This window comes from Sinocyclocheilus grahami, unplaced genomic scaffold (assembly GCF_001515645.1).
Source record: "Sinocyclocheilus grahami isolate Dianchi unplaced genomic scaffold, SAMN03320097.WGS_v1.1 scaffold531.1, whole genome shotgun sequence".
Lineage (NCBI taxonomy): Eukaryota > Metazoa > Chordata > Actinopteri > Cypriniformes > Cyprinidae > Sinocyclocheilus > Sinocyclocheilus grahami.
Genome location: NW_015505710.1, coordinates 231361 through 257489, shown reverse-complemented (window position 1 = coordinate 257489; position 26129 = coordinate 231361). Strand labels below are relative to the sequence as shown.

The 26129-nt window shown below is 35.6% G+C and overlaps 2 protein-coding genes and 1 pseudogene across 2 annotated transcripts; 1 reads left to right on the top strand and 2 right to left on the bottom strand.

The window, feature by feature from the left end:
• The first annotated feature begins 377 nt into the window (after positions 1-377).
• Positions 378-10719, top strand: LOC107555313 (SH2 domain-containing protein 4B-like; annotated as a pseudogene).
• Positions 10720-13110: 2391 nt separating this feature from the next.
• On the bottom strand, positions 13111-17878 carry LOC107555312 (tetraspanin-14-like). Its single transcript, XM_016238071.1, has 7 exons — positions 17874-17878; positions 17665-17833; positions 17267-17437; positions 16652-16777; positions 16172-16225; positions 15550-15663; positions 13111-14910 (listed from the first exon to the last, which is right to left on the bottom strand). The coding sequence occupies exons 1-7, from the start codon at positions 17876-17878 to the stop codon at positions 14842-14844; spliced, it is 708 nt and encodes a 235-aa protein (XP_016093557.1). The 3' UTR covers positions 13111-14841.
• A 3503-nt stretch (positions 17879-21381) lies between these two features.
• On the bottom strand, positions 21382-23665 carry mxtx1 (mix-type homeobox gene 1). Its single transcript, XM_016238075.1, has 3 exons — positions 23644-23665; positions 23146-23330; positions 21382-22143 (listed from the first exon to the last, which is right to left on the bottom strand). The coding sequence occupies exons 1-3, from the start codon at positions 23663-23665 to the stop codon at positions 21382-21384; spliced, it is 969 nt and encodes a 322-aa protein (XP_016093561.1).
• Positions 23666-26129: the final 2464 nt, after the last annotated feature.

Here is a 26129-nt window from a genome sequence, read left to right as displayed (position 1 = left end):
AGAAAATGGTAGAATGAGCAAAAGAACATAAAGACTGGATGGTAAATGAATAGAAAAAAAATTTTGAATGGTATATTTGTGCTTTGTATTCCGTATACAACCTGCAAAATGTTTTGCCACAACTACCTAAGAAATTTTTCTAAAACCAACACATAAAAGTCCATATAAATAAAGTGGGAACTGTGTTACTGTCTCAGGGCATTTGCTGTTGAAGACTCACTTATGACTTACAGGTGTAAAATGTTGCAGGCTGTTTCAGGCAAGCATGCTGAAATGATAGTTAACTCATCACCTTTTTTGACTCAAAGAATTCTGCTCCAAATATATCTGGCAGTTCTCCCAGCGTGCTCCTGGAGAGGAGATTCTGGCAGTCCAGAATGATGCAGCAGATCTTGAGAGACATGTTTGTAGATCCAGAGCTTCTGGCTGAACTAAATGAGGAGCAGAGACAGATTCTTTTCTACAAAATACGTCAGGAGCAGGTGCGACGATGGACGGAGCGTGAGAGCCAAGAGGAAGGCTGGAAAAGACCCCTGACCAAGGAGAGAAATGGTGAGTGGGCAAGTCTATCTTTCCTAGGCCTTCATGTAATCAGATTAAGTCTTCCATTTCTGGGTCCAAGCTCTCTAGGCCAATTTCACACTTCCGGGTTTTTGGCTTCTGGATTGACCCACGCTGGTAACAGCGATGGCTGAGCCTAACAAGAACCAGTTTGTGATTTAAATATCATGAAAATGTTTGAATTGTCTTGGTCATTTATTGCCAAGACTACAAAGTTATAATTAAGAGCAGCATTTAAGAACATATTCTAAATGATGCTTAACTTGATTATATCATTTTCCGTGTCTGTTTTGGTGTGGCTGTGCATTATCACACTCCATGTGAAAACTTCAGCACTTTTCACAATGTGCTGGGGAATTAATCGGCTAGCAGCTCCCTTCTCACACAGACCTGATCCGCTGATACATACTGAGAAGCCAGACCACTCACACCCTGGACTCATGTATGTTTATGGACATATCTATCATAAACGCCAACACTTCTGTCATCTCTTAATGATATTTCATCTAATTGATCTCATACATATGCTCCTGTTGCCATCATCATAAAATCTATAAATATGCACAGTAATATAAAACCTATTAGTAGTAGTATTTATTGTTGGTGTTCTACATTTCATAGTCGATGATCTGCTTATTGTAGATTAATGCAAAGATTGTGAATAATGTACATTGTATACAATGTGGTCTTGGACATAAATGGCTTAGTTTAATAATTTTAATCGATCAGGATTAGTTTTGATATATGCTTAAATATAATGTTGTGATATTAAGGCTAATTATTTCAAGCATGCTAAACTCACGACAATATTATGTAATCCCGACAGCACAGAATGGCGAAACCAAGACATCATATATAGATTTAAATAAGGAAAAGCTTGAGTCTAGAACTGGATCATGTTTCTGGCATGTTGTATTTTTGGCATCAATTGTTGTAACCCTAACGAATGCAGTGCGTTTTTATTTCTAAAACAACCATGTCGGAATACGTACCTTGTATTTTTCTGTATATTTTTTTATTTTATGCATTTATTTATTTACCATATTCAAAGCTAAAGGTGGTCCAAACAAATTAGTATGTGAGTGTGCACACACACGCACATATATATATATATAGGCTTGTATATTATAGTGTACATCATATGATGATATACAAGCAGGGAATTATTGAATGGGTACGCATTTCTGTTAATGACGCGACACTTGGTGAATTAAAACCCACCGGTAAATCTGAGCACGCAAGTACTAATGAATTTATTTGTAGATTATATAACAGCAACTTGAAAAACAGTCAAAGCAGAAAAGGTAAGAAGCAATATTTAAGAAAAGAGCATATAGCGTACGACCCATGGCGGAACTAACTTTACCCAGTAGTGACGTAATTTACGATTCTCGTGAAATTGGCCTATTAGATCCCAAGAGCAAACAACAAAATCATGATCCTAACCTTTATAGCCATACTAAAATCTTAGTTGGCCAGACACCAATTCATTTTTAATGAATCATTAAAATTGGTTTAGCTTAAGTGTGTGCTATAAATGAATAGTGCTCATAAAGGGCTCTTGAGATAGTATTCTCAACTGAATCAGAGTAGAGGTTTGGATGCAGAAACAATATTCAATACGTCACGATTTAACGGGATAGTTCACCAAACAGCAGCTGGTCCCCACTGATTTCTTTTTTTTCATACTATGGAAATCATTGGGGACCAGCAACTGTCTGCAAACCCACATTCTTCAAAAGTTCTTCTTTTGTGTTCAACATGAGAAATAAATTCATACAGGTTTGGAACAAGGGTGAGTAAATGATGACAGAATAGTAATTTTGGGTGAACTATCCCTTTAAGCCAATAGTTTTGTCTGTCACTTCTGAAGTTTCATGATGTTTAGGATGGTCCCTTTGTAGGCAGTATACAGCTCAAAATCACTGTTTAAATACTACTAATAGGTAAAGAGTTAATTCACCCAAAAATGTAAATCCTGTTGTCAATTCCTCACCATCATGTTGTTTCAAAACCCATAAGACTTTCACTCGTCTTCGGAACACAAATGAAGATATTTTTTATATTTTCTCATTATTTTTGTCCATCCATTGAAAGACTATACAACCAAAACTTTGACGCATTAAAAACTATAAAATTATATTGTAAATGTATCAAGTATTTTAATCCAGGTTATCTAAAGATACATTATTGTTTATATGATAAACAGATTTAATTTAGGCTTTTATTTATATATAAACCGATCAATACACTGAGCTCATCACATTCTTCATGCTAAACATGGATGAGTCAGACTTTTCGTTGCATGTACTTTTAATGGATGGACAAAAATTATATTAAAATATATTCATGTGTGTTTCAAAAAATGAACATAAGTCTTATGGGTTTGGAATGACATGAGGGTGAGTGAATGATGACAATTAAAATTTTGGGGTGCACTATCCCTTTAAAAATGTCATCTAGTCTGGTTTTCACAACTGCCTTTATCACTCTCTCCAGAAAAAAAGAAAGAGTGTTCAGTGGCTGCAGGGTAGAGATGGTAAGGTGTGGGTCTGGGTAATGGGGGACTTTCCTGGAGACAAACCATACGAGATGATTGTCAAAGAGCTGATGGAGGAGAGAGCCAGGCGACAGGCTCAGCTAGAAGCCCAGGAGCTGTGGTGAGGATTGTGAGCTGAACGCCAAATCCATGATGTCTATCTGTATCAACTGACTAGATTACAAACTTTTCATTTCCATAATAAAAACATAAAATATGAAATCTTTTGCAGTAGAGATTTAGCAATTTAGTATCATGCTTCAGGGTGCCACATAGAAATATAAGATTTATTTTGTTTATACAGAAAAATCATGTAATTTTTCCAAATATGCCTAAGGAAACAACAAAAAATACACTGATGTCAAATCCTAGTTTATGAAAAGCTTTATTTTTTGCCATTTTCCAAGGCGGAAGAAAGAAGAAGAAATAAAGCAAAAGTTCAGAGATGCCATCACAAAGGAAAAAGCACGCTTAGTTGCAGGAAAATGGAAGGAAGAAGCTGAGGACAGGAAGGCAGCCAAACAGGAGGAGGAACGTATACAGGAGAAACTAAAGGTGATTGATCAACAAACCCCTCAAACTTCTAAATCTGCTGCAAAATGAGAACACACTAATTGGCCTCAGCAAGACAAAAATGTTTGCCAGGATCCGAACAATCTGCTAGAAAGTCAGAGGACTAACTTAGCAGTGGGAGTCACAAAACAATCCAAGTGATCAATTACCTGCAATGATGTCCAACTTTAGGACCTAACATTAGTTTGGTGGATGCTGTTTTCCACCAAACTCTCTGTAAATTATTTAGGTAAGTGTGTGGAACGGCGGCAGTATGTGGAGGTGGGCCCTCTGTACTTCGATTCTCTCTACCTCCCTTTGAAAGACAGGGAACAATGAGGAGAACAACCATGCAATCAATACTCAATCTGAAACCAACAGGAGGGCAACATACTGCAGCAACGACAAAAACTAGGGCTGAGTGCTTTTTTAGTTCTCCAAAACAGTCTATGTACTTTTGTTTTGTCATGTTAGTCTTAGTTGCTTCCCGGTTTGAGGCTAAATAAAACAGGAAATGTATTATACAGAGCTGGAGCTGTTTTTGGTTGATGTTGTAAAAAGTAGAAGTCCATGTTAAAGTGTAAAAGGGTCAATGACAAATAAGAGCACACAGAAAAATGAATAGGAGTAATCTTATAAAAACTTGCTTTGAAACGCATTTCAAGCTCTTAAAAAATTGACTTGTGTGTTTCAAAAAGCTTTTATACTAAACTTATATGCAAATGTAAGAAACTAATATGCATTATATACAATAACATTTCCTTAGATCTACATGTGAAGAAGCACATCTTGGACTTTTAATAATGTTTTACAATATATTTAAGGGAATAAGTGTTTTTTTACAAATATCATGAATTCTTAATTCATAAATATCATACGTTTTTTGAGGAGTCACATGACATGACATTTTACAAACTGAACTAAGTTCCCTAGTCATAATAACGGTTAAATTCCCTGATGTGTCATGAGTTCTCTCTATGACATAACTTCCTGTTGACCGCATACTGTTGAGTAGTTTTGTTGAATCACGCGTTTGTAATTTGTACCTTCCAAAAAATATCAAACTTTATTTAAAAAAAAAAAAACATGCCATTGTACTGTATATGTGAATTTGTATTTTAATGCATTTTTTAAATGATGTCATTGACCCAAAATGTAGATGCATGGTACTTTGGCAAGTCAAAAACATGTCAGCTTTTTAGTATGAGAATTTGTTTGGCTGTAGGAAAGTGAGGGCAGAAGCCAATTAATCTTGAAGAGGAGATAAGATCCTAAAGGCATCTCCAATGTTGCAAGATTAGTTATTCAGAAGTTGCGCTGATGGCATTATCTTTTCAAAGAGGAAGAAAAAGAAAATGGCAGAACGTAGGAGGATTCGGGGCAGACAAGGGTGGCGGCACGACCGTTTTTCAATATTCACTGCAGTTTCCCAAAGAGGCCTTGATGGTTAGCCATGATTTGTGGCCTGGTAATGAGACCTTCTAAAGAAACTTGTCAAATATTAAAGAGCTCATTTATCACAGCCCACATATCATCCCTCTTACTGGAAAGTGCTGAGTCATTAAACTTTGAAGTGTTTCTCTCACAATACTCCTTAAGAAATCTTTAAAAAGACTGTCGAGGCACAAACTAAGGAGAAGAGTGAAAAGAAAATGGTGGGGTCTCTCAAAAGTTGTTTTAGTTAGATGTGCTTCAGTTATACGAGGAGACACTTCAATATAGAGCAACTATGTCAGCAAACTCAAAGAAAAAAGATCTCCGTACAAAGCAGATTGAACAATAGTTTCTGTCATGACCTCAACTGCAGTCATCTTTTTGGACTCTAGTGGTCTAGACAAGGAGTGTCTGTTTTCAGATAATGCCTCATTGGTAATTACCTTATGCCAATAAATACACGGCTTAAGTATCTCAAACAACCATGCTGTTACATGTTAGTGTCCTAGAGGATTAATTATTCAACCAAATGATTTCCATTTCAGCACAGCTAATGAGCCTAGTGCTGCAAGAGTTAGAACAACATACTGAGGCTAAGTAAGGACTGAGGTGCATATGATTTGTCAACACTCTCTCTCTGTCACAAAAAAAATACACACAGTGTGTTACACTCACATAGAAACAAGAGGAAGAGGAGAGGCAGAGGGAAGAAGAGGAGATCCGACGTGCAGAGGGAAAAAGAGCGAAGGAGCTATATATGTCCCTTGAGCAAGAACAAAAAAAAAAGTGAACAACGTGACAAAGAGTGGGAGGAACAATGTGAGTGAAGATTTTATTTCTTCATATACATTGTCATCTTCTTCTGTTTATGTATGTATGTCTCTTCTTTAAGGCACACTATGTAATTTTCGCCGCTAGAGGGCGCGTATTCAAAATAAACAAATTGAAAGCCGTCGAAGTGAAACAAGGCCGCTGAACGAGCGTGACACTCGGCTCGAAAGCAGTGGAGCTTTTATTATGCCACAGTCGACCGCTTCCGCTCCTTCCGGTCGTGCGTATGTGGGGGAAAAAAGCAGCGCTGTTTTATCATATATAGATACATTTGAAAGTTCTGTTATAATGCTACTCTGTGCGGTCGTCACCGGTCTAATAAAACACACAACATATGAAAGCGTCTTTGGTGTTTCCATGTTTTCTACAAAACAAAACCAGAAATCAAGGGGTTATGACGTCATTGGCAGGCGACACGATGACGCTCCGTGTCACTAGTTAAAATTGCTTTCTCTGGATTTAAATGTTCTTCGAAACATTTGGGATAGTGTAAGTACACAAGTCAGGAAAATATATAACACTGTTCTAGTGGTTTTTGGATATTTTAATAAAAAAATCTTACATATTGTGCCTTTAACGTCTACAAAAATCTCTTCAGCCTGTAAATGTGAAAAAAAATTAAATTAATCAAATAAATACCTGGTAATCTGATAAATACCAGTCACAATGTTTAGAAAGAGAGAGAGAGATGGTTATAACTAGTCAATGTTCTACCTGGTATACAACTGTATAGCAACTAGTTTGTTGCAACAAAGACAGACTAGCTTATAGCTAGAAACCAGCTACCATGTTCCAAAACACACTTGCCACAGTTCTATAAGCTTTTATAAGGATTATCTAAGTTATATAAGAAGGATTTTCCAGCAAGGTTGCATGCTCTTGTACACACTGTCACCCAGATCCACAAGGAGAGAGAAATGGAGTGTGGAATATGCAGCCCTTGTTTTGAAACCAGAAACTAGCCGAACAACAGATGGAGAGCAGTGGTGTGTGTGTCTGCATCTACTTGTACACGGACAGACATTAGAGAGAAATTGAAGGGGAGTGCTCAATAATTCAAAGGCTTTGCTAGGCTAATTACTGGCATGAGTCTTGCAGCTTTGTCATGTTAGAATGGGTTACAGTGTGACTCCTGCTTAAATGACAAGAGAGCAGATTAATAGGCTTGTGTGTGTCGGAAATTCCAACGGAATGTGGGCCGCACATCAGTCTGTGTGATTCTGAATAGATGCGTCTAGATAAGAGGACAGACGCACACTCATTCATGCTCTTACTGACACACATACACAAGCTACGGTGTAGATTTACACCAACACTGCTGGTAGAGATACATGGAAAATCATACTATACCACTTTCTTTCTGGCACCTGATGACTCCATTACAGAGATAACAAGATTAAAAAAATGCTGAAATACCTACACAACTACTCTTAATTTGTTACCCTTGTGGAAAAAGAAGTTTGCTTAACTGTATTGAATGTTTTTGAATTACGTTTTAATAATCTGTTTTCATGCTTAACATCAAACTACTATTTCTAACATAGTAAGGCACATACTTGATTAGAGCTGTAGTGTGTTATTCAGTATTAAATTTAAAGTAAGTATATTTTAAACACTAAATTACAACTTCGTCATCACAAATGTGTAAACACAAATATATTTAAGCACATGACATACACGTTTCAATAGAAATAACATAAAATCTTAGTTTACCATATTATCATATGTCAATACATTCAGCTGCAACGATATTTCAAAGACAATATGAAATTGCATACATTTAAACTAAACTACTACATTTTAATTTAATTGCAAATAACATACAATTAAGTGTCTGGCCTGTTTGCCCTTTTCACAAGGGTAAACAGGCCAGGCTTTGTGAGGTGCCTCAGTTAATATCAACAAAAATTGTGTTTTAGGGAGTTTGAATTAGTGTGCACATAATAAAAAAAACATAACTGTCTCCACTGACAGCTTACTGTGATTTCTATGCTGAAGGTATCATCTCTCGAGACGACTCAGAGACACTGCTTATGAATGCTGCTGAGGGCTCTTTCTTGGTACGGGTCAGTGAGATGATATGGGGCTACACACTGTCCTATCGCACAGCCAGTGGTTTCAAGCATTTCCTTATCGATGCTTCTGGGGACTATTACAGCTTTCTGGGTGTGGACCAAAACCGGCATGCCACCCTTGCTGACCTCATTGACTTCCACAAAGTAAGAGAGCAGAATAGTGTGTAACATACGGGTAAAAGGATTTTTACCTCAAGAATGCAAAAGATAAAAACATTTCTCTACACTAACCAAAATACATTTAAAAGAGTTGATATGAATCATTCACTGTAAGGCCAGTAACATATATTTAGAAAATAGGGTTAATGTTGATTTTCATGCAGGTGGCACAAGTTTGTGCCTTTTTCACATTATTTCCTACTACCATTCTCTCAAAATTCTGTGATCATTTACACTCTTAAAAATAAAGGTGCTTCAAAAGGTTCTTCAAGTGATGCCATAGAAGAACCATTTTTGGTTCCACAAAGAACCATTCAGTCAAAGGTTCTTTAAAGAACCATCTCTTTCTTACCTTTTTGTAATCTGAAGAACCTTCTTTCGCCACAAAGAAACTTTTGTGAAACAGAAAGGTTCTTCAGATGTTAAAGGTTCTTTCTGGAACCATTTAGACAAAAAGGTTCTTCTATGGCATCGTGAAGCACCTTTATTTTTAAGAGTGTACACACCAAAATGTTGTTCCAACTTCCAAGCCCATATGACTTTCTTCTGCGGTGCATGTTCAGACTGATTTTTTCCATTCAATGAATTTGGCCAGATGAGGGTCAAGGAATGTCAAGCATTCTGGAACCATTTAGACAAAAAGGTTCTTCTATGGCATCGTGAAGCACCTTTATTTTTTAAGAGTGTACACACCAAAATGTTGTTCCAACTTCCAAGCCCATATGACTTTCTTCTGCGGTGCATGTTCAGACTGATTTTTTCCATTCAATGAAATTGGCCAGATGAGGGTCAAGGAATGTCAAGCTTCAAAAAAGTAAAAATACAACAAAAGCATGACTCCATACAAGGCCGGTAAACCCATAAGTCAAAGTAAATTCATAGTGCGCTTCATAGTCTTTTAGATGGCGTTGATTTATCAAATCATTTTAGTGTCACAACTGTGCCCCTTCAGACCTTAGCATGAGCCCCAGTTTGTTCGGCAAACTAACAAATCTTTATCTAACGATGGACACTGTCGCATACTGACCTGAGAAACATTCTCTTCATAATATTTCAGTGCGTCCCATTTTGTCTGTCATTTTATTAGAATCACAATTTGCGATGATTCTTGAATTATTTTGAGTATGTTCTTTTTTTCATGAATCGGTCAGGCTAACTCAACCATTTGCTTCACAAAAAATAAAAAATAAAATCACTTTTTCGCAGCTCTTGAAAAACCCCACCCTGGTGACACCTGCTGGTCAAAATAGAGAAACCAATTACAAATGTTTTGATGTTTTTTCAATCTATTAAATGTGTAATATAGTCATTATTAAATACGAAGTGCATAATTTGTGTTAATCATTTCTATAAGTTTTAGATTTGGCTAATCATGCCAATAATAGAAACAATTGACTATATCATTCTACCTTTTTCTTGCGCGTGTATGTTTTTTAAAACTACATTAAATCTGACCCGAAAGGACTTGAAGCCATTTGTTAGTTACAATCAAATGAAACAAACTTGCACACCGTCTTATCTTATTTGCCGGCGATGAAAAACATAATTATGTTTTGGACATGTATTTTGGAGTAAATAAATGATGGCACTGCCTTTGCCAGTGGGCTATGCCTTCAGCTGTTTGGAAATTAACAATTTATTTCTGTGCAGCCATTTAGTGCTTGTAGCTTCAGATGTAAGTTTTCATCATTCTCCAGAAGAATGTTTTTACTGTGGAGAAGCCCTGATGATGCCCAGATACATGACAGCATGTGCAGGATTAAAGTGTAGTCACTTTTAAAATCTCTGAATGTCTAAAAGTGCTGTAGCATCACAACATTTGAGGAAGGGATGAGGAGTCAGTGCTGATCACTGAGTCAAACACTGTAATGTAGTCTGCACTAAAGCAACTTTCAATAACTGAGAGCTTGCCTTGGTATCTCCACAAGCCACATATGCATTCAGCATAGCCTGTGTAACCATGGATACGCATTTCTCTGTCTGGAATGCTGTCAAAGTTGGAGTCACAAGCTGTGAAATCTCTGACATTAGTTACATGCAAATGCAAGCGACATTGTACAACTGTCAACAAGCATTCCCGCTTCACGCCTCTGCAATATGGTAAAAAATAAATTAAAAAAACACTGTAGAGAACCTGTATACATATATATGAAAATTACAACAGGTTTAGCTCAGATAGAAAAATTCAATGACAATCACCGATTGAATAAAAAAGCAACTCTGATTTACACAGCAGCGCTGGAAACTATTTCAGGTCACATTTGACACATGTTTGAATATGTAAAATAGATCAAATGACACATAGCATGCTCTCTTTTAGCATAAGTCAAAATCTTGTACTCGTTCTATTAGAATGCACAGTACACTGAATAATGTCAAGATCTGTCGATTCCCAGGAGGAAGTCATCACAACTACAGGGAAAGAGCTGCTGCTGGAGGCCTGCAAGCGGACTGGGCCCTCTGCGGACTTCGGAGGGATTTTCCCATGACTCCTCACACGCTAAAGACTTCAAAGACGGATCTCTGCAGGGCAGCTATAATGTAGCATGGTGTTCGCTGCATTTCAAAGAACACGGTCAAAAATAAACAAGACTTCTGGTCCTCATGTTCTGCTTCTGAGTTATAGTGCCTTATGATCAGGCCTCAACGGAAAGACTTTTTTTTTCTGAGCTAATTTTTTGGGAAAATATGTAGAATTCTGGTTTTTAACATGGTAAAATGTTTAGTTTTAGACGTGACATGTGGCCAAGTATGGTGACCCCCATACTCGGAATTAGTGCTCTGCATTTACCCATCCAAAGTGCACACACACAGCAGTGAACATACACACTGTGAACACACACCCGGAGCAGTGGGCAGCCATTTATGCTGCAGCGCCCGGGGAGCAGTTGGGGGTTCGGTGCCTTGCTCAAGGGCACCTCAGTCGTGGTATTGAAGGTGGAAGAGAGCGCTGTACATTCACTTCCCCCACCTACAATCCCTGCTGGTACGAGACTCGAACCCACAACCTTTGGGCCACGACTTCCCCATGTGTTAAATGAAGCAGATTATACTAATGTAGAAATATTTAGACCTTTATGACAATTTAGCATTTTCTGTGCTGATTTTTTATGAAAATATGAAGAATTCCGGTTTTAAACTTGGTAAAATATGTGTACAACTTAGAGGCTTTTTTGCATTTCCTGGGCTGATTTTTAAGGAAAATATGTAAAGATCTGATTTTAGACATTGTAAAATATATTAAATAGATCATACTAATTATGTGCAGATGTGTAGACGCAAACTAGCCTGATGTAAAGGAACATCATACTGTGTTTTGCATGGATCCATGGTTTTAGCAGATGAAAAGCCATTAGTGTTCCATTTTCTGCTCTTTTCTGTAATTATTAATGCATTCATTGCTTGTATGCTCGTAGCGCATGCATAAATGTATCTGAAAATAAAATTTTTGTTTTCTGTTCTTTAAAATAGGATGTAATGCAAAAAGCTAAATAAGAACCAGTGTGAGCACTGAAACGATGCATCAAAAGAAAGTGTGACTAAGGAAGGTCTGATTTAACAACAGGAAAAGACTGTTTCCTCAGTCCATCCTTTAGTTGTACTGTAGCTTTTTCCATGAGGAGTTGTTCTGTATCTTCCACTGAGAGAAATCAGATCTTCTATACTTCTGACCCAGAAAAATATGTGCACATCACCCTACAGATGGTCAATGGTCTTTTTTATTTGTTCGCAGTATGTTCCCACCCCATCTGCCCTGCTAGAAAAGGCCATAATGGGACTTTTTATTAGGACAGGCTGTCAAAGGTGTTCAATCTAATGTAGAGGTGACCGTGAAATGGCAAAGTTACCGAGATCCCAGTTCTGCTTTATCACCATTGAGAAAGACACTCCAGGTTTCTCCAGGATGATTGTGCTTGTAATTAGTGTGCTGTAAGTCACTTTGAATAGGAAAATGCCACCTAATAATAAAATGCCAACCTTAATAATAAGAGACATGCTTATATGGACTGAAAAGTCACACAAGGGTTGTGGCAAATGTACTGCACTGCAGGTTTTCTCAAGAAGTGGGCCTTTCTGACTTGATAGTCTAGAGATCTGATGTCATAACCCAGAGCAAAGTTAGAATTTTAAAAGCCTGTTTTATGCTACATTGTTTAGGTTGTTTTTGTCCCTGCTTCCCTGCCCAAGTCAAACCAAGATTAAAGCTACAAATTTCTAATAGAGCCCTGGGGGTTCCTGCTTTTAATTACTACAGTAATTTCCCCATACTTCTACAACACTTGCATTATGCAACAAAATAATACTTAATTATTTTAATAGTTTTTTTTATGAAGACAATGAATCTGTAAAATGATTTTGTAAATATCAGAGTGAAAAGATATTTGCAAAACATTTTACTTCCACGATATGGTGCATTACTTCCATGATATGGTAAAATAGGATATTTAACTAATACAAAATGTAGGACAGGATCAGATTGTGAAAGTGGGCATTACAAAAAATTGTCAGTCACCAAGTAAAGATGTTTCTGAAGAGGGAAGGTTATTACATTTTGATAGATTTGATTTAAAATAAACCAGAAAATTATATTTCAAATAAATACTGTTTGAGTTCTTTCTGTTCATTAAAGAACCCTGAAAATGATCATGGCTGCCATAAAATAGTACAACTATTTTTAACTTTGATAATGTTAAAAAATGCTTCTTGTACAATAATGACTGCTGAAAATTCTCTCACTAAGTTGTCTGTATGCGTGACGTGCTGTGCAAAGTGATGATGAGATGCTTTAAAAGAAAGTTAATTGGCAACTAAGTTTAAATAGCTACATTTAAATATGAATGGGATCTGGATTAAATATGCAATGTCAACATTTTCAGCATAATACATATCAGCTCAAAGCTGGTATGAACTTCATCAACCAGCATATTTCCTTTAGAAGACAAATTACAACGTTGCTGATAATGTCAAACTCTTTTTTTTTTTATTATTGAATATAAAAATTATGAAAAGAATTCAGGAAATATTTACAAAGATAACGAATATTCAACAATAAATGACATCTAAATCCAACACAAAAAACATCCCTTCACAAAAAAAGGAGGCTCTTGTAGCAAGATCAGGGAAACTGTACTGCATTTTAGTAAATACTCAATTGAGCTTTAACATTACACAGTGGCACAGACAGACACTCCAAAAAAGGGACAAAATAGTGCACTCTGAATTAAAAAGATTAACTAAATGCTTTCTTTTCTTAAATAATTTCCTTTTTGCATTGATGAGAATTTCAGAGGTCATATACAATTATATGATAGAACTGAGAAAAGAAGTCTTTGGGCTATAGAAAAGGTGTTTGCATTTATGTCAGAATGCATATTGTGTTTTGGCTAATTCAAGTGTGAAGACATGTTAATGTTATATTGTTAATATTACATATTTTAAGTAATTTGTGCTGTAATTGCATTTAGATTTTCAATTGAAAATACCAACAAAAAAAAGTACTTTTTTTTTAACACCCATAAAAAAGGTTAATCATGGGTTTTATTCTATCCAGCTAAACACTGTACAATACATTTGATGAAATATTCAATGCCAGAGAAAAGGCACAATCTGCATTTTTGCATAAAGACACCAAGTAACAGTAGAAAAAAGGAGGTAAATGTTGGCATCTCAAGGCAATGTTGACATCAGAATATTATAAGCCATATGGTGCCTACCATCAAACTTCAGTGACCCTTAAATGCAAGACATTCAGTTAACAGAATGGACACATAATTGCGTATGTGAGCTGCTTATGGTAAAATACATATCACAAACTGACACCTCTTACCTCCATCATGTAGGACCAAATCGATTAGCTCACTTCTCTTTTAGACTCACTGGCATTTGATTTCTACCCAAATGCATTCTCGATTATGTTCCATTTACATGCGAGTAGTTAGGGTCAGATCCTGATATTTTTCTTCTGCACTCTTTGAAGTTGACATTAAATGCAGAACTTCTGTCTGCAAAAATATTAAGTTACAAATACAATTCAACAAACTTTAAGGATATGCATTTACTGTAGTTAAAACTACATTTTAAAAAATTCTTTCATTACAGGTTTTACTATAAGAGTACAAAAAAACGGTCAATCCGTTTTTTTTTGTTTTTTTTATCTTAATTTTGCAGGTTTTTATCTAAGGAAAAATAAACATGCTTCTAAAAACATCCTAATTGTTCTAGTTTGTGCTTTTGTACTAATTCTTAATTTAGTTCCCTAAAAGAAAAGTGTGCACATACGATTTTGGAGTGTGTGCAACAAGACCATATAGATACATTTTAGGAATCAAAGTTTGGTTGACGACTTCTCATCATTACAATTACATTTCAGGTTATGTTGGCACTATGTACACCCAGCTTGGTTAATAGTGGTCCCAAAAATACAAATGTTTGGTTAATGGTAGTCCTATAAAAAAAAAAGATTTGAAAAAAAAATTCTACTAAAAATAGGGAGTGGGCCGGAGGTAAACTTGAAGAGACAAGGCACACATGTGACAATATCCAGGTAAACTTAGGCAGCTGCATATTCAACATGTGGTTTATAGAAATTCTGAAAAGGTGGTCCAGTGAATGGTCCAGAGTCCTCTTCTCCACAAAATGAGATGCAAAAGAATAACAGGAGGTGCACGTCTCCCTTTCAGTAATGTGAGCTCAGTAATAATTAAACTTTACTTTTTCAATGTCTCCAATCAACGTCCTTGCCAAGAAGATTCCCACCATCTAAAAGTAAAATGACAAGACACAACATTACATTGAGATTAACTTCAAAACTGAGTTTTAAAGGGGTCATATGATGTTGCTAAAAAGAACATTATTTTGTGTATTTGGTGTAATGAAATGCGTTTATGTGGTTTAAGGTTAAAAAAACACATTATTTTCCACATACTGTACATTATTGTTTCTCCTCAATGCCCAGCCTTTCTGAAACGTGTCGATTTTTACAAAGCTCATCAGTCTGAAAAGCAAGGTGTGCTGTGATTGGCCAGTATCCAGTTGAACGAGTCATTTTAGGTAGGCGTGGCTGACTCTTAAATTTTATAAAGAATATCTCTTTGGATTTGAGACTTTAGTCTTTGCAACTTTACAGATCTTCTTTATGCTCCAAGAGCTTGTAACACTCCAAAGAGAAAGGAAAAATTGAAATTGCATCATATGACCCCTTTAAAGACACATACTGTAGAAATGCAGATGGGTACTTTCTTTCCAGGACCTATAACTTCATTCTAATGATTATATCATAATTAGTGCAGAATGTGAAAGTGGTATTGCTTTTTGGTTGCTCTGCGAAAAATAAGTGACATCTAGCTGTAAAATATATTTTCCATTCAGGAAATTTTGTTTCTCAAGTACATCCCATACCTGTAGCAATGATATTACTATGAAGACTCCAGCCACAATGTAGAGATTGCGTGGAAGCCACTCCTCCAAAGCAATCATGCATCCTTTGACATAAATGGTGTTGCTCCATACAGACTGAAAAATAAAAACAGTGTGTGTTATATTTCACAAATAAGTGACTGTAAATGTTATCCAATTAATTAAAGACCCTTTTATTATATCTACAATGCAGCAAGTGCTCTGTGTGTCACATTATAATGTACAGGTTTATTCTCTGCAGGTATTCTGCTCTCCCAAATGCAATTTCCTTACTACCAATAGAGTACAAAAAGAGAACTACGAGTGGAGAGCAGAAGAACAGAACAACTGTACACACGCCCCATTTGAAAATGCAATTTTCAAAAGTGACAGATATAAGTGCTGCCATCAGAGAAACTGAACCTTGGAAACTTGACTTTAATTTCAAAAACTTTTACTACATTTTCTGGTACACAGCTGCTGACAAGTGTTTTAATTTACTCCACTTTCTGAAGAAAGAACTCACTCAACAACTTTTACATTTGTACTGAAGCAGAACTTCAGTCAACAACCGCAAATAATGAAATACCTGTCTCTCTAGTACAACTGTTCAAAATGCACTCACCGGTGTGCCAGACGCTCTAACATCATATCCACACTGCGTGTTCACCACTGTATCCTGTAAAGAAAAGTCATAGGTTCGTAGGCCTATATTCACTGTAAAGTCATTTACAATGGTGAAAACAATCCATGCATTAAGTAATTTAAACCAAAGCAAGTCATAACCTATGCGTAGGAGACAAAGCTTTAGGGTCAGTATAAACTATTTCAGTTTCCAGAAAAAATAAATTTGGAAATTGAATCGGCATGTTAAAAGGATAGTTCATGGGAAAATGTAAATTCTGTCATCAGTTCCTCACTCTCACTCTCACATACAGGCAGTGAGTACAAGGCCACCACAAGCGGAGGGAGTCTTCCACATGCTTGGCCTTCGACTTTAAAGCACAATGGGTTCTTTTAAACAGCATTTTTTATGACAGAGCAACATGCTGAAAAGATCTCTTTCTTTCTGTGGAGGGCTGCTGTGAATAAGAGAATAACCTACAGCAGGGTCGCTGATGCAGCAGGAAAACGGCACTCCACATTTCTCTCTGCTGGGGTTACTCTCTGAGCAGTTAAAATACACATTTAGATTCCAGTCGTTGGGGTCTTTAGCTCCACAGCAATGATTCTTTGAAGAAAAAAAACATACGTTCAGGATCTGCAACAGTTTAGCAAAAGTCACAATTGTGCATACGTATTAGCGATGAAATTTCTCATGGCCACCTTTTACCAGACTTTAACAAGCATTAAGCCATATGCTTCATCAAAATCCTCCAATTTACACCAAAAATAATTTACATTTTGAAAAATGTAAAACATTTATTTGAGAAAACAAAAAACGTTGCGTCCAGTACCAGCTCCAAAACTGCTCTAGCAGTCATAAGTATCTACAGTTTCGTTCAGGGTAAATAATGCTAGTTAATTAAACATTGATTAATTATTTAAGCAAGAATTTGCGAAAAGACATGGAAAAGCAAGAAGAGAAACATACACTTTGTTTTTTAATGGAAACCATTTCACATATAATATATTATGTGGTTGGCAAGTAGAGTAAATAGAAAGCATTCATTTTATTTAATGAAAATTTGTATATATTTAAAAACTCTCTCAGATTTACCAGTTTCTGGAGAGAGTCGATCAGGTTCTGCAGGTCAATGTCTTCCCTGTAGGCCTTCACATTAGCCAAGAAGAAATCACTGATCCACTCCCTAACTTGGCCCTGGAACACAAACGCCAACACCGCAGCCGTCAACTCCAGGAAGAAGATGAAGCCAATGACTCCAGCAAACTGCAAGACAAGGTCAATAAGCAAGGTGAAAAATCAAAGAGCATCATTTGACAGTATAAATAGAATTTGTTCATTTTCATGACTGGGAACTAATTTCATTAACACTTCATAAAGTTTTGATCTTGTACCGATCCGGTACTGCAAGGCATGCCACATAAAATTCTTAATTTTGAACTGACCAGCATATGTGATGGCTTCAGTATCACATTTAAAGTATGAGTACTTACAAACTTAAGGAGGCAGATGTTTTCCCTGAGAGCTCCAACACACCCAGCAAATCCCAAAATGAAAGTGACTGTGCCCACAACAAGCACCCCCCAAACTGGGTCAAAACCATGTAGACGTGTAACTTGTGTCAGATCTGATAAAACACCCTGTGGGAACAAACAATTTACACTGATTGTTTTTCCCTAAGCCACTAAAACACATTCACAGCTACATAACTCACGGTGTTTTTTGCAGTTAAATGCTGTCTACCATTCAAAAGTTACGTTTTTTTAATGACTTTGAAAGAAATCTGAATTTTCAGCAGTCTTTACTTTACTTCAGTGTTCAATGTCACACGATCCCTCAGAAATCTATTTGCTAATTTTATAAATAATAATATATATTATACTGTATTCAGTATATATAATACACTGGCCCAAACTTTTAACAGTGGTGTATGTAGTTAGTTATGCAGTTTATGTGACTAAATTTTTTGGTAATATCAAACACTCTGCATTTTCATATCTGTAATAGTGCATCTTTTTCTGTAGCATAACGGAAAAGAACATGTGAGATTACCAAAGTAAAACATCCAGAGAGACCTTTATCACATATTGTAACAGAAGCAGAAATGGCATGTAGATGTGCAGAAGTGTTAGGCCTATATGTCAACCAAATTACATCACATCCTCAGGATGAGTCAGTTGCACAAGAGTTTAATTACAAAATTCACAGTTTACCACATATTTTGCTGCCAGTAATACAGGCCAGAGGTCTGTAGTTCACATTTGGTCTGCATTTACAGAAAGAAATAAAAACCTTCCTAAAAGGTTTTTTAAGCAAGCACTTGCTGACTTAAACAGAAAAAATATATATTGTTAAAGATAAAATGTACCTTTCATTCGAGCTAAATTTTACAAACTTCTTTGTAGACCCCAAACTAAGGGTTCATGAGGTATTTACACATACCTTTATGCTAAAAAAAACAGAATAAAATAATAAATTATTATTAAAATGCAATCTACACAGAAATACAAGAGAAAATGTAATTTACAATAAATTCTGATATATAATAAATATTAAAATAGTATATATAAATATTGAAAATTATTTCAGCACAAATTACTTTCAAACATAATTACAAAATGATATATGAAAATATAAAATTTACATATTTACATATATATATATATATATATATATATATATATATATATATATATATATATATATATATATATACACAGAGAGAAAGCGAGAGAGAGATTGCATAGATTATCCTCCTTCTGGATCTCTAATTTACATATTTTGCATGATAGTTTTTTTCTTTGCATTCATGTGTGTACAGTTAGGGTGTTAGAATAATTAGCACTGTAAAAAAAAACTTAAAAACTTCACTGAAAACTAAAAACTTAAAAATAGGGCACAATGTATTGATTTATAATGAAGGAAATTTCCGTATTGATTTTTTACAAGTGTTTTACCTGTATTTTGACATTTGCACAGCATTACATTGTGTTTTAAGGTAACAGAAATGTCCATAAAATGAATGGATAATATCCTGGCAGAAAATGACACTGAGGACAGTAGGTGGAAGCACAGAGCATTGATACAGTTCAGATATCTTTCTTTCTTGCTTTCTTTTTTTATAAGAAATTCATTATTTTATTCTGCAGGCACACATTACCCCTTCAGACCTCCATTTTTTTCACTGAAAAATTTTTTTTTTATCCACTTGATATTTGCTCTTCTCCAATATAGAAATAAGTCTAAAAATCAAGATTTGTGCCAACTAATTTTTTTTATTAGATTTTTTTTCATGTCCACTATAATGGACACCAGGACTGAAGAAAAATAAAAATCCCCATATTTTAACCATACATAAGTAGAGCTTGTGCACTATAGTTGAACTAGTGTTTAAGATTTTGAAAATAACACAGAATGAACAATGCAGTAAGAATGTGGGGAAAAAAAGGTAAGATGATACAAAAAAACCTGTTTGATCCTTTTTGTTGGTTGAAGTGGGTGAATCTGAGTATATGTATAAATGTCTTTGTGTGTATGTGAATGGGTTTTGTTGATTGTTTTGATGAATATATGATTGTGTGCATTATAGCATCAAGGCATCAGTGTGTGTGGAGGGGGTGCGAGTGTGTGTGTTGCAGTATATTCACTGATCTCACATCCACTATGGCTGTTTCTCACTAAAACCAATGAAAAGTTGATTGACAGGCTATGGTCACTTTGATGGCACAAATGAAATTATATTATAATCATAATTTCATTAATTAACATCAATGTTTATAAAACATTAACATTAGAATTTGTAGCTCTGTATTTAGCTTTGAAATGCTTCCACAAATTTCTCAACCCGTTATACAACTGATTCATGAGGTGCTGCTGATATCTTTCAAGACCTAAAGTCCATTGCGATGGATATTACTTTTTTTTTAAATCCTGTGTTCTGCAACTCTGAAAGATCTTCTAAATAACTTTGAATATTATAATTTGATAGTCTTAATTTTATAATAGGTGCAAGTTGATGAGGCTACCATAAACATAAATCTGCATATAAAAGGTCAAATGAGGACGTCCTCCTCTTCTTGTCTAGTTGGTTAGTCATGTCTCTCTTTTGTGATGCCTGTAGCTCAATCAGATTAAGTTAGGAGTCATATCTTCATTGTGATCGGTTGATCAGGGACCAATCAGTGATCAGGCATTGCTCATATTATGAAAACATAACATTTTATTGGTTTAAACAAAAAATCATTTGATGTCCATTTCAATGGACGCAGGGTTCGAAGGGGTTAAATTGATCAAAAGTAATAGTATTGACTTTTATGTTGCTACAAATGTTTCTATTTCAAATAAATCCTAAACTTTCTATTCATCAAAGAATTTTTTTTTTTTTAATGCAACCGCTTCCAGAAAAATATTAAGCAGCACAATTGTTTTCGACATTGATAATAATATAAATGTTTCTTGAGCAGCAAATCAGCATATTAGAATGATTTCTGAAGGATCATATGACACTAAAGACTGGAGTAATGATGCTGAAAATTCAGATTACAAATATTCAATATTATAAAAATTCAGTATTACATTTTCATTTCGTTTACATTTCAATATTACATGTAAAAATAATATTTAGTGTATTTTTGATCAAATCAATAAATAAAAAATAAAAAAATCCTACCAACCCCAATGTCTTGAATGGTAGTGCAAATATTTGATACAGAACAGAAAGGCAATAGTATCAAGCAGAAATATTTCACCTCATGGATGACAGAAACGTTGTGTTGTACAACATTACTCAGAATCTAGTTTGATGATTATCAATGTTTTCTGGCATGGAGGTCATCCATTAATTAAAGTAAAACACAGAAATAACAATAGCAACATATGTAGAAAAATTGCACAAAATTCTGACATTTGAGAGAACATATAGAGAAAACATTTAATTTAAATGCAAGTGCAGCAATTAAATGAAGTCAGTAAAGATGTCTGTAAAAAATATGCACACAGCCGCATTATTATACTTTTACAACGATCATTAAATAAATAACAACAATGAAGATAAATAAGATCGAAGCTCATTAAATTAATCTGAAAGCATCTGAAATCTCTCATGTTGTTACTTTCAGATCAGATAAATAATAAATTATTGTTCAGCCATGTCCTTAGTCAATACACATACATTGAATAAATATTAATAAATAGATGACACACAGCAAAATTCAGCCATACACATGGTTGTCCTCAGACGAGTGGCTATTTAGTCCTTCACTCTGCCACCAGTCTCCTTGCAGCTCTCCCAGGATCTCCTGTATGGACAAGGCTGGCAGCTCAGGCAGAGGCCCATGGTGAATCCCGCTTTCCTGTTGACCCTCCATCCTCTGAACTTCTGGGTTGTCTACACAGAAAGAACTGGAAGCTGGAGGAGTGTCCTCCAAACCACCCTCCCAGCAGCCCAAGTCTGGTGTAACAGGGGTCAGCGGCTGAAGGCTGTTGTGTTTTTCAGATGGAGAGTAAAAGAAGCCATGGATGGAGCTGGGATTGCAGCCATAGGCATCAAGATGATAGGGACTCCACATGGAGCTCATAGATGACCTCCTGTCATACCTCGCAGCCCAGTTAGGAGGAATCTGATGTGCTGGGCTTAGTAGAGATGGGCTGCAGTGAGAGTTCATGGCTCTGGGCTGATGGTGTCCGTATGAAGGGGTGCAGTAGCCAGAATCATCAGCGACAGACATGGAAGATGGAGTGTCACATCCATAAAGTCCATCCCTTTCCATTTCTTCCTTAATATGATCAGGGTACGCAGGTGGTGGAGTGCATAAAGACCCAGAAACTGCACCAGACTCACTGTTGTTGCTGTTAGAAGAGTGTAGCTGAACTGGCGAATTCTGCATTGCACTATATGGTGATTCAGATTGCCACAACAACGTCTTTCCACCCTTGCATTTCAGCGTGCGAGCCCTCCTATTCTGGAACCATACCTATTGTGAGCAGAGACATCAAGCCATAAAGTCCATCCCTTTCCATTTCTTCCTTAATATGATCAGGGTACGCAGGTGGTGGAGTGCATAAAGACCCAGAAACTGCACCAGACTCACTGTTGTTGCTGTTAGAAGAGTGTAGCTGAACTGGCGAATTCTGCATTGCACTATATGGTGATTCAGATTGCCACAACGACGTCTTTCCACCCTTGCATTTCAGCGTGCGAGCCCTCCTATTCTGGAACCATACCTATTGTGAGCAGAGACATCAATATAAAGAGAATACAGTTCATACAGTACTCATAAGAATACAGTTGATAGATTATACTCAACCATCTAGTCCATACAGATAAGAGCTTCCCTGTCAAAAGATTCAGGTTAATCATTGTGAGATGACATCCAGCTACGGTGGCATTTAGTGAGGATGGTTATCTGTGACTGGTATGTCTATTGTTTACAGGCTGTACAGTTTCTAAACTAAACAGCAGATAAACACAAAGACGCTTACAACATCTCAGATATTGACAGTGGTATCAGTGACAGCAAACAGTATGTTTTCACATAAGGCCTTATTAGCATATCCTTTTACCTGTATGTGTATCTGCTGATTTTGTAAATGCATAAGAGATACAAACAAGGAGAAAGAGGAGTTGTTTCCTTATTTACATAGTTAATAAAACAATTAAACAAAAAATACTGTTATGTTTCAAACCTGTATGAATTTATTTCATCTGTGGAACACAAAAGGAAAAATTAAAAAAATTCTCCTCTGCATAATGAAAGCTAACAGCGTCCAAACTTGTTTTAGACACCACTGACTTTCATTATATGGATAAAAATACTTTAAACATTTTTTTAAATATGTTCTTTTTTGTTCATTTATGTCATACAGGTTTGGAACAACATGAGGATGAGTAAATGATGACAGAATTACATTTTTTGGTGAAATATCCCTTTAAATTCCAGTCAGTTGAGTGTGTTTTTATAGGTAACACAGCCCACCTGTATGCGAGACTCTGGCAGTCCTGTAGTTTGGGAGAGACTCTCTCTGAGGCTGATTCCTGGGTAAGGGTCTGTCTCAAATGTAGCACGAAGAAGCTCAACGTGTTCCTTTGAGAAACTTGTTCTTTTCCTGCGACTTGCACTTCTTGATACAGTACTGCTTCCAGATATTTTAGCAGATGCATCTGAAAAAGAAGATAAAAATGAGTGTGAATCTAAACATAATTATGTTATCATAACTTTGTTAATAATGTTCTCATAATTGTCATCTTTCAGTTAGTGCAAACTAAACTGCACAAACTTAATATACATTAGAAACACAACATCAATCTGATGTATGAATACTTCTCCACAATAATAGTATATGCTGCAGAAAATCTGTAATAGTGCCTGATGTTTGGTTTGAGATGGAGAAGCTTGGAAAAACAACCTTTTTCTTATGAGATCTTGCATACTAAAACATATCAAATAAAATGTTCACCATTCAGTATCGCTTACCAATACTATTGTCTTTCCACATGTTGCGTCTTTACTGAAGGAATCCTGGAGGCCAAAGGGGTTATAGGACTCTCAGGCTGCCAGTGAAGGTCTGTCGTGCTTGATGCTCCTGAGGGATATGATTTCTGACCTCTCTATAGCTCCTTTTTATACCTGTGCCCTCTAGTCCCTATCCCATGACCCCCCTTTCACCCCCACCTCCCCCATTTAGAAGTGCTTATTATGTATAAAATGGGAATGACATGAGGGACATACTTTGAAGGCCACCCCAAGACATTAAGCATTTAAAAACATCTTTGTCAAAAAAGTAATATGTTTGTCTCTCTAAGCACTATAGAATTTCTAAGCACTATTTCTTTTCAAAAACCTTGAGAGCAAAATTTGGTGAGTTTTATTAGTTCCCAACCTGCTTTATCTCACTGTAAAAAAAAAATAATTCTACCCATTTCAACTTAAAAACTTAAAAGTTCAGTTGCTGCCTTACATTTTTAAGTATAATCAACTTGGTTGTACAACTTAAAAATCAAGCTGAATTGCATAACTTATTTAAAAAGTTTAAACTGAACATAAGTTGCCATCATATCACTCATCATTTCATATCACATCATCATATCATATTTTACAGTGTATTTATTTTAGTTTGCATTTTATTGACTTGCATTTACCATTTTAAACATAATATGAATAATATATTTATATTGTTCATACATAACAAGTATTAAAGTCTTCAACTTTATAATTATGATATTTTTATAATGTAAGTGATCAAAAATAGCAAATGCTAAAAATAATTTGATAATTAAATGAAATGTTAACTTGCTTGTTTTAAAACTATCTTTATATTTTATTTTAGATTTTTATATACATAAGCTAAAAAAATAAACAGACTGTATGCTAATGCAGAAGGATTGTTTTGGCATGTTAATCAAACATATTGTATAGAATTACACTTATTGGAAAAGTGTGTCAATGGATGGTGTCTTTTCCTGCAATTGCTCTCCGTTCAAGCATTGTAATCAATAAAACAATAGACTCTATAAAATATTAACTAACAACGACATTAACAACATGCTTAACCTAAGTTCAAGCAAAAGGCTGTGAATGGATATCTCTTTGTGTCGTCTGATCTCTTTTCAAAAGGAACATAAAAGAAACATGTTTGGAAGGCAAGGAAAACAAGTAGAGCGATTTGTGGAATGATTAATAGGACAGTTTGCATGTGTGAGTATTGTCACTCCCTCTCTCTGCTCCAGAGGATCCAGAGGGGATAACAGTCATTTCAAAGTCAAGGTGGCTGCCAAGCTTGTCAATGCAGATGAGCTGTTTAGATGTGCTGTTGCATTAAGCCAGACTAAAGCAAACTGAACCCTATAATCACAAAAGGATCCTTCAGCCCAAAACGAAATATAACAGTGATGTTAAGTGATGTTTGGACTGCTTTTGATGAAGTCCAGGTTCATCTTATCTTTTTTGTATTCGTAGATTATTTATTAATGGTTCCTGGATTAATTTTTTATGTAAAAGATGCAGGATCTCAACGTTTTTGTTAAATAGTTTGGCAAGACTGCATTGAAGTTTTCTGCAGTTGTTGTTTTTTTCCTTTATCAGAAAAGTAGACCATTACATCCCCCCGTTAATCAAGCTGATACTGCATTCTGCTGCAGTCTAAATCCAATCAACTTGTTTAATTTTAAGATAAGTGTGCAAAGTTTTCATTTATTTGTTTTGTGTATAATTACCTGGCAACGTTTGTACATATATACACTGTTAAAAGGTTTTAAATTGGCATTTATGGTTCCATAAAGAACCTTTGACATTCATGAAACCTTCCATTGTACAAAATGTTCTTTATAGTGGAAAAATCGTCTTCAGATTATTTAAATATTATTCGCACAAAATGGTTCTTCTATGGTATTGCTGCTCAGACACTCCTTTGGAACCTTTATTTTAATAAAAGTGTGTATACATAAAGAGTAACTTTCTTTTTCCTCCTGTTTCTTTATTTCCATATTTGAAATGACATAATAAACCTTATATAAACTCTAGGTGGTAGTATTGAGCTTTACTAGCATTAATACTGTGGCATGATTTTTCAGTCATACACAGTTCGAAAATCAGATGCATTCAAACATTACAGATGACATTTTCACTGCAGTTTATAGCAATTGATTTAAATGAATAAAATAATTGCTGACTTTTTACTTGTAAAAGGAGGTTGTCTCTCGAAAAATAAAAATTGTACCTGTGATGCAACTAAAAAGCCGAAATAACTAAAGTGAACATGTATATTGAGTCCATAGAGTACTGCAGGAATAGCGTGTTTTTGTAGTCCAAAACATGGACACGAGTTTTAGCACTTCCGGTTCCGTCGTCCTTAAGTCATTAGCTTTTTTAAGGTTTTAAGGTGAAATAAGGTCTGTGGTTAAAAACAAGCTCAAGATATTTGCATGATTCATTCTAAGACATAAAATACATCAGTGATCCCC

What these genes read in the sequence shown, in the direction of transcription:
- LOC107555312 (XM_016238071.1), bottom strand. An exon ending in TTAGAGCGTCTGGCACACCG is followed by an intron (nt 15,664 to 16,171) that starts GTGAGTGCATTT and finishes TTTATTTTTCAG; the next exon opens with TCTGTATGGAGCAACACCAT. An exon ending in TAGTAATATCATTGCTACAG is followed by an intron (nt 14,911 to 15,549) that starts GTATGGGATGTA and finishes TTTTACTTTTAG; the next exon opens with ATGGTGGGAATCTTCTTGGC.
- mxtx1 (XM_016238075.1), bottom strand. Translation starts at nt 23,665, where the DNA reads ATGTGGAAAGACAATAGTATTG. An exon ending in GTGGAAAGACAATAGTATTG is followed by an intron (nt 23,331 to 23,643) that starts GTAAGCGATACT and finishes CTTCTTTTTCAG; the next exon opens with ATGCATCTGCTAAAATATCT. An exon ending in TGCCAGAGTCTCGCATACAG is followed by an intron (nt 22,144 to 23,145) that starts GTGGGCTGTGTT and finishes TGCTCACAATAG; the next exon opens with GTATGGTTCCAGAATAGGAG.